Raw genomic sequence first — 9,055 nt, 5'->3', positions numbered from 1 at the left:
CTCCAAGCTCTTCGTGTATCAGACGAATGTGAAGTAAAAGCACCCAGCCTCGCTTTATATGCAGCATATGCGGACCTGATGGAGAATAAGGGGGAGGGGTTGGAGGAGGGCGCGTCCAGACGTCACAATAAGTCCGCCTCTCTGTGCTCTCAATCATCCAATCCTCAGCAGTTCCGTGATTTGAATTTCCCGCTCGATGATGCTCTTTGTTCAATAGAAAGAACAACATTTCACTCCTTTTGGGTGACCATTGGATGTTACCTGATCATCATTACTGGTGAGGTCATGTCTCTGACGTCACCCAGGATCCTCCAAATAAATGTCCTCACTACATACTCAGACATCGGAATATTCACATTCAGTGAATAAAATATAATAGTATCCTAATATAAAAAAAGAATATATAAAATAATATATTATGAAGTACATAGAAATCGCAAAAATACCATAAAATGCAGCATTTGTAACACCCCCACCCCACCCAAAACGAGACATAATACCTCCCAGCTTTTAGTAGAGTGCAGATCTCCTAGATAAATGACCCCAACCGGAAAAAAGAAAGAAGAATACCAGAGATGTGAGCGCACTCAAATGTCCATACAACTGCCCTCCCCCTTTTTTTTCCATCAATATGGAAACTAAAATTCTTCTAGCCACCCCAACATTTAGACAATAGTCTTATGAAGAATTATCAGTTTTCCAATATTTTCTAGAAATCCATTTCCTTCCCAATAATTATCACAATCGTTTAGCCGACTTTTTATTACATATTTTGACCAGAGAAGACTTCATAGACCATTAACGCTTCCTGCATATAAAGTTCTCCCCTCAATCCATCCTCCTGTTTATAACAGATGTTCTAACACCTTCCACTGGTGACCTTCCTATCCAGATTACTATATAAAGTCCCCACAATGAACGCTCGGCTCTGGGTTCCTTCAGGTCATACACTGCACGGATAGATTGTGACATCTAGAACCCTTTGCTGATCTCTCACAAGTCATGTTCCCCCAGAGTCCTGGAACAGATGAGATGTCACACAATGTATTATGTCTCCAGAATCCCGGATCTCTCATCATCTTCTATTAGAATGGGATAGGACCCTGCACAGCTGCTGCACATAACCAGAGGGGTACAAACCAATTCCATCCCTCAGTGCTCATACACCAACCAATCTCACCACATCATTGCACTGTATCAGTTAATGTGTTATTCTGCAGCAATACACCCTGGATCAAACATGCCCCATTCTCAGCAATCAGATCTTTTAGCCTACTTGTTTAATTAGAAGTGTACCACTGTATAGACAAATTGATCATTCATTACAGATCGATCTTAGATCCACATAAGATGATAGATAGATAGATAGATAGATAGATAGATAGATAGATAGATAGATAGATAGATAGATAGATAGATAGATAGATAGATAGATAGATAGATAGATAGATAGATAGATAGATAGATAGATAGATAGATAGATAGATAGATAGATAGATAGATAGATAGATAGATAGATAGATAGATAGATAGATAGATAGATAGATAGATAGATAGATAGATAGATAGATAGATAGATAGATAGATAGATAGATAGATAGATAGATAGATAGATAGATAGATAGATAGATAGATAGATAGATAGATAGATAGATAGATAGATAGATAGATAGATAGATAGATAGATAGATAGATAGATAGATAGATAGATAGATAGATAGATAGATAGATAGATAGATAGATAGATAGATAGATAGATAGATAGATAGATAGATAGATAGATAGATAGATAGATAGATAGATAGATAGATAGATAGATAGATAGATAGATAGATAGATAGATAGATAGATAGATAGATAGATAGATAGATAGATAGATAGATAGATAGATAGATAGATAGATAGATAGATAGATAGATAGATAGATAGATAGATAGATAGATAGATAGATAGATAGATAGATAGATAGATAGATAGATAGATAGATAGATAGATAGATAGATAGATAGATAGATAGATAGATAGATAGATAGATAGATAGATAGATAGATAGATAGATAGATAGATAGATAGATAGATAGATAGATAGATAGATAGATAGATAGATAGATAGATAGATAGATAGATAGATAGATAGATAGATAGATAGATAGATAGATAGATAGATAGATAGATAGATAGATAGATAGATAGATAGATAGATAGATAGATAGATAGATAGATAGATAGATAGATAGATAGATAGATAGATAGATAGATAGATAGATAGATAGATAGATAGATAGATAGATAGATAGATAGATAGATAGATAGATAGATAGATAGATAGATAGATAGATAGATAGATAGATAGATAGATAGATAGATAGATAGATAGATAGATAGATAGATAGATAGATAGATAGATAGATAGATAGATAGACCGAAAATCTATCTATCTATGTGTGAAAGGTGCAGTAGCGGCACACCTATTATAATTATTACACAGGGATTTGATTGAAAGGGGAATTCAGCAATAGGTGTTAGGATTTAATACTGATCCACATGGGACATCTAGAAATAATGATCGCACCGAGCGATCCCTCATCTGCCGACTTCTAAAGGTTTTATCTGACACAAAAAAAACATGCAAAATAATCCGATAAATTTTGCAGTCTGGATGCCATTTCCTCAGATCTTCAGCTATGAATTGTAATTCTGTTATCAAACTGCACACACTAATCCGTTTTATTCTGTTCCTATGGATTCGGAAAGGAAGCCATGAAATTACATTGTATCTCTTCACAGATCCCCGCACGGAAGTCATTCCTCTTTTTACCAGCAGGTGTCAGTGTTTCTCCTCCATAGAGAATACATTGGAGCAGTTTAGTTCAATTTCATTCAAATGGATCTGATAGAAAACTTCCTGAGCGCTGATCCATCTGGAAACAATGACACCGACTGATCCCAGATCTGCCCGGAGCAGGGAGGGCAATGCTGGGGGGACGATTCATTGTCTGCTCAGAGATCTGTCCCTCCATGTTAGTACAGAATTGTGCTGGATGGAATAAGCTGTGCAAGTCAACTTTCTACTTGTTATTCACTAAGAACGGAATAATCAGATCAGTGAGATCGGAGGAGGATTTTCTGTCATCTCATTTACTGTATTATGGAGAAAAACTGTCCAATCTCAGATCTTCTAATTCTTACACCGATTAGGAATCTCCGATCTTTTTTTATTTTATATCATATTTCTGATGAATATTTTCTCATTTGGCAGGAAGGAAAACTGATAGAAAGGATCCTCAGCCATTCAATACTCCGAAGAGAATTTCATTTACTTTGTAACTAGAAACCAGCAACATGTTTACAATGTTTCTAAGAGGGGACAGATCTGCTTCTTCAGACATGAAATATTTGTGTTATTGATTCATTGTACATATCTGGCAGTGCCATGATTTCTACCAGTCATTTCACTTTTTTCTTATTCTAGTTTTAATATGAGGAAATCTATAACTGCTACATGTCTGATAGAGGTCAGTTCCATGATCCTACACAGATCTGATAATGAAACATGGAATCCTTTATTTCCCATCATATAGAAAGGTAGAGATCTACCGCCAGTCCATTCTCACAGTCTATGATTCCTAAATCTATAAAGATATGTCTGATGAATGTTTTCTCTTTTTGAGAATAGAGATCGCTTGTATGATGTAAAGTAACTCCCCTCCCCCATCCCACACAAAGATGGTGACTCTACTTACAAAGATAACGTACAGATTTTGGCGGGCATTTTAAAAATGCCGCTTTTTTTAAGAAAACCAATCATTGAAAGGCGTGTGAGTTACTTGTCCAATCGGAAGGCAGTGCTGTGTATAAATGGCTCCGCAGAGCGGCAATGCCTCACATTCACTGTTCCAGCAGAGAGTTGAGTAAAGATGGCGAGAACCAAGCAGACCGCCCGGAAGTCCACCGGAGGGAAAGCTCCCCGCAAGCAGCTGGCCACCAAAGCCGCCCGCAAGAGCGCCCCGGCCACCGGCGGAGTCAAGAAGCCTCACCGCTACAGGCCCGGCACCGTGGCTCTCCGAGAGATCCGCCGCTACCAGAAATCCACCGAGCTGCTCATCCGCAAGCTGCCCTTCCAGCGCCTCGTCCGAGAGATCGCCCAGGACTTCAAGACCGACCTGCGCTTCCAGAGCTCCGCCGTCATGGCTCTGCAAGAGGCTTCAGAGGCTTATCTCGTCGGACTCTTCGAGGACACCAACCTCTGCGCCATCCACGCCAAGAGAGTCACCATCATGCCCAAAGACATACAGCTGGCACGCCGCATCCGCGGAGAGAGGGCATAGAAGGGGAGGGCACCACCACTCCTACTACTACTCCCATCATCCCAACACAAAGGCTCTTTTCAGAGCCACCACATCCTCCTATATACAGAGCTCTATATATATATACTACCTCATCACACCGACTACATGCTGGAAAATACCGGCTACTACATTCCTATACATTCCCCGGGATCACCTTCACCACATCTTTCTTTTCTCTCCCTTCTCTGCGCTCCGAAGCTCAGTGTGGAAGTAAAGCTCACCTCTAATATAATTACACAGAAAACATTCCCATTTCTCATCTAGAAGGGACATCCTTTCTCTTGCCGATTTATTGTAATAAATACAATGGAACTCATCTGTAACACAATTCACACTTCCTCTATATCTTCCCTAATAGATACAATGTTACAATATTTAACGGTAAAACACACTTTCCTAGGAACAGATTAAACAATCTTTGTCTCTTTGGTTCCCATTCTCTCAGGAGACACATAGTTGCATTTTCTAGAAACGTAATAATTTCTTATTTCAAACAATGGAATCGATCTCGAGTCATTAGGAATCGTGCTTAGAGAGCTGATGACCAATCAGCCCATTTAATTTGTGGGGGGAGGGGGGTAAACCTTACACAGTCCACATGGAGATGTCACTATGGGGATCAGGAGGGATTTTTCCTCTATCTCCCCTCCCCCCATACTAGAACTGTGTCATCACAGGAGATCACACACGGACACATTACAGGGAAGAATACATCCGGGATTGGAGAGGAAAACAATTCATCTGTATGGAGATTCATTTTCCTGCCCATCCCTCACTCAGCACTATTGTGTACGGATATGAGGATAGGGGGGGGGGGGGGATTACGAGCAGTAGTTTCTCTTTACTTATTATCGCACGACGCCCATGTTGGGGTTCCACTGTTACTGCAAATATTTTAAACCATTAAAATATTGGCAGGCAATTGAATATAAATTATATATATCAGCCAATAGGAGCTTTTAGGTAATCATACAGATTTATCTTCTCAAAAAGTTATAACATTCTCAACACAGGAGACTTCCTAATCATTGTAAGATGAGCGGAGGATGAGATCTCCCGATCATTAGAATGATTCTCCTTTAAACTTTTACATTCTAAAACAAGTGAATGATCTAGAAGAGGAAATATTGATCAGCGCCCATCTCTGATGTCTGTGTGCTATTAGATGTGTAGAAGAGATGCGGAGCACTGTGTGCCGTGGGTGTAGGTAGGTATGTGTGGCTCTGTTAGGAGGAGGTGGGTGTAGGTAGGTATGTGTGGCTCTGTTAGGAGGAGGTGGGTGTAGGTATGTGTGGCTCTGTTAGGAGGAGGTGGGTGTAGGTAGGTAGGTGTGGCTCTGTTAGGAGGAGGTGGGTGTAGGTAGGTATGTGTGGCTCTGTTAGGAGGAGGTGGGTGTAGGTAGGTATGTGTGGCTCTGTTAGGAGGAGGTGGGTGTAGGTAGGTATGTGTGGCTCTGTTAGGATGATGTGGGTGTAGGTAGGTATGTGTGGCTCTGTTAGGAGGAGGTGGGTGTAGGTAGGTATGTGTGGCTCAGTTAGGAGGAGGTGGGTGTAGGTAGGTATGTGTGGCTCAGTTAGGAGGAGGTGAGTGTAGGTAGGTATGTGTGGCTCAGTTAGGAGGAGGTGGGTGTAGGTAGGTATGTGTGGCTCTGTTAGGAGGAGGTGGGTGTAGGCAGGTATGTGTAGCTCTGTTAGGAGGAGGTGGGTGTAGGTAGGTATGTGTGGCTCTGTTAGGATGAGGTGAGTGTAGGTAGGTATGTGTAGCTCTGTTAGGATGATGTGGGTGTAGGTAGGTATGTGTGGCTCTGTTAGGATGAGGTGAGTGTAGGTAGGTATGTGTGGCTCTGTTAGGAGGAGGTGGGTGTAGGTAGGTATGTGTGGCTCAGTTAGGAGGAGGTGGGTGTAGGTAGGTATGTGTGGCTCTGTTAGGAGGAGGTGAGTGTAGGTAGGTATGTGTGGCTGTTAGGAGGAGGTGGGTGTAGGTAGGTAGGTGTGGCTCTGTTAGGAGGAGGTGGGTGTAGGTAGGTAGGTGTGGCTCTGTTAGGAGGAGGTGGGTGTAGGTAGGTATGTGTGGCTCTGTTAGGAGGAGGTGGGTGTAGGTAGGTATGTGTGGCTCAGTTAGGAGGAGGTGGGTGTAGGTAGGTATGTGTGGCTCTGTTAGGAGGAGGTGAGTGTAGGTAGGTATGTGTGGCTGTTAGGAGGAGGTGGGTGTAGGTAGGTATGTGTGGCTCTGTTAGGAGGAGGTGGGTGTAGGTAGGTAGGTGTGGCTCTGTTAGGAGGAGGTGGGTGTAGGTAGGTATGTGTGGCTCTGTTAGGATGAGGTGAGTGTAGGTAGGTATGTGTAGCTCTGTTAGGATGATGTGGGTGTAGGTAGGTATGTGTGGCTCTGTTAGGATGAGGTGAGTGTAGGTAGGTATGTGTGGCTCTGTTAGGAGGAGGTGGGTGTAGGTAGGTATGTGTGGCTCTGTTAGGAGGAGGTGGGTGTAGGTAGGTATGTGTAGCTCTGTTAGGATGATGTGGGTGTAGGTAGGTATGTGTGGCTCTGTTAGGAGGAGGTGGGTGTAGGTAGGTATGTGTGGCTCTGTTAGGAGGAGGTGGGTGTAGGTAGGTATGTGTGGCTCTGTTAGGAGGAGGTGGGTGTAGGTAGGTATGTGTGGCTCTGTTAGGAGGAGGTGAGTGTAGGTAGGTATGTGTGGCTCAGTTAGGAGGAGGTGGGTGTAGGTAGGTATGTGTGGCTCAGTTAGGAGGAGGTGGGTGTAGGTAGGTATGTGTGGCTCAGTTAGGAGGAGGTGGGTGTAGGTAGGTATGTGTGGCTCTGTTAGGATGATGTGGGTGTAGGTAGGTATGTGTGGCTGTTAGGAGGAGGTGGGTGTAGGTAGGTATGTGTGGCTCAGTTAGGAGGAGGTGAGTGTAGGTAGGTATGTGTAGCTCTGTTAGGAGGAGGTGGGTGTAGGTAGGTATGTGTGGCTCTGTTAGGAGGAGGTGGGTGTAGGTAGGTATGTGTGGCTCTGTTAGGAGGAGGTGGGTGTAGGTAGGTGTGGCTCTGTTAGGAGGAGGTGGGTGTAGGTAGGTATGTGTGGCTCAGTTAGGAGGAGGTGGGTGTAGGTAGGTATGTGTGGCTCTGTTAGGAGGAGGTGAGTGTAGGTAGGTATGTGTGGCTCAGTTAGGAGGAGGTGGGTGTAGGTAGGTATGTGTGGCTCTGTTAGGATGAGGTGGGTGTAGGTAGGTATGTGTGGCTCTGTTAGGAGGAGGTGGGTGTAGGTAGGTATGTGTGGCTCAGTTAGGAGGAGGTGGGTGTAGGTAGGTATGTGTAGCTCTGTTAGGAGGAGGTGGGTGTAGGTAGGTATGTGTGGCTCTGTTAGGAGGAGGTGAGTGTAGGTAGGTATGTGTAGCTCTGTTAGGAGGAGGTGGGTGTAGGTAGGTATGTGTGGCTCTGTTAGGAGGAGGTGGGTGTAGGTAGGTATGTGTGGCTCAGTTAGGAGGAGGTGAGTGTAGGTAGGTATGTGTAGCTCTGTTAGGAGGAGGTGGGTGGCTCTGAGAAGAGCCTTTGGGGGGTGTAGATGAAGGAGGCCTCCGGCTGCTTGGATTTATTTCTTCTTCGGAGCGGCCTTCTTGGGCTTGGCTGCTGCCTTGGGTTTGGCCGCCTTCTTAGCCGGACTCTTGGCGGCTTTTTTGGGCTTGGGTGCAGCTTTGGGCTTCTTGGGGCTCTTTGTCACCTTCTTGGCAGCTGCAGCCTTTGCCGGTTTCTTGGGGCTCTTGGCCGACTTCTTGGGGGATTTTACTGCCTTCTTGGGGGACTTGGCCGCCGGTTTCTTAGGGGACTTGGCTGGCTTTTTGGCCGCAGCCGATGGCTTCTTTTTGGGGGCTTTCTTGGCCTTGTCGCCCTCTTGCTGCTTCTTGTTGATCTTGAAGGATCCGGAGGCTCCATGTCCTTTCACCTGGACGAGGCTCCCCTTAGTCACCAGCGCCCTGATGGCGACCTTGAGGCGGTTGTTGTTCTTCTCCACATCGTATCCTGAGGCGGCCAGGAGCTTCTTGAGGGCGGCCAGGGAGACCCCGCTGCGCTCCTTGGAAGCGGCCACGGCTGTGACGATGAGATCGGACACGCTGGGACCGGACGGCTTCTTGCTGCCTTTCTTCCCTCCTCCGGCTGCCGCCTTCTTAGTCGCCTTCTTCTTGGCGGCGGGCTCCGCTGGAGGAGCGGCGGCTGGGGCGCTCTCAGTCTCAGACATGATTCTAGAAAGTCTATTGGACAGATAAACTTCCCCACTCACCTCTTCTGGGATTATATAGTTAAACGTCCTGCACTGCTATTGGTCGGTACACAACAATCCTCCTGCTCTGCTATTGGTTACACATCAGACACGCCCACTCAGTATCATGGAGTAGTTGGAGAATCTTCTCTCTCTTGTTGTGTTTCCCCAGTAGATAGAAAACCGACTTTTATGTGAAATAGAACGCTGTCCGATCTTCATCGGGGACCCGATCTGCTCACTGGACTGTCACTTATCGGGGGTCACTTACAGCTGCCAGGAGCTGCTGAGGAGGCTGAACACAGAGGCTGCAAACACCTCCATCCTCCTGAGTGTGTGTCCCATTCTTCCTTCTATCTTCTTTTCTACACAAATTCTACACAGAAAACAATCTTCTCACATCTCCCTCTAGAATGATCTTCACATTAGATGAGTAAAGAGTGACCAACAGGAA

At 44.6% G+C, this 9,055-nt stretch overlaps 2 protein-coding genes across 2 annotated transcripts; one reads left to right on the top strand and one right to left on the bottom strand.

The window, feature by feature from the left end:
• Window positions 1-3,912: 3,912 nt before the first annotated feature.
• On the top strand, window positions 3,913-4,328 carry LOC309564761 (histone H3.2; the record flags this gene model as incomplete). The annotated part of the gene is made up of 1 exon (XM_082269443.1): window positions 3,913-4,328. The coding sequence occupies exon 1, from the start codon at window positions 3,918-3,920 to the stop codon at window positions 4,326-4,328; it is 411 nt and encodes a 136-aa protein (XP_082125569.1). The 5' UTR covers window positions 3,913-3,917.
• Window positions 4,329-7,935: 3,607 nt separating this feature from the next.
• Window positions 7,936-8,580, bottom strand: LOC309564736 (histone H1B-like; the record flags this gene model as incomplete). The annotated part of the gene is made up of 1 exon (XM_082269419.1): window positions 7,936-8,580. One exon carries the CDS (start codon window positions 8,578-8,580, stop codon window positions 7,936-7,938), a length of 645 nt encoding a protein of 214 aa, XP_082125545.1.
• Between the last annotated feature and the right edge of the window lie 475 nt (window positions 8,581-9,055).

This window comes from Pelophylax lessonae (genome assembly GCF_965119305.1).
Source record: "Pelophylax lessonae genome assembly, chromosome: 9".
Taxonomy (NCBI): Eukaryota; Metazoa; Chordata; class Amphibia; order Anura; family Ranidae; genus Pelophylax; species Pelophylax lessonae.
The sequence above is the reverse complement of the archived record's forward strand: the minus strand, read 5'-3'. Positions and strand labels throughout refer to the sequence as shown.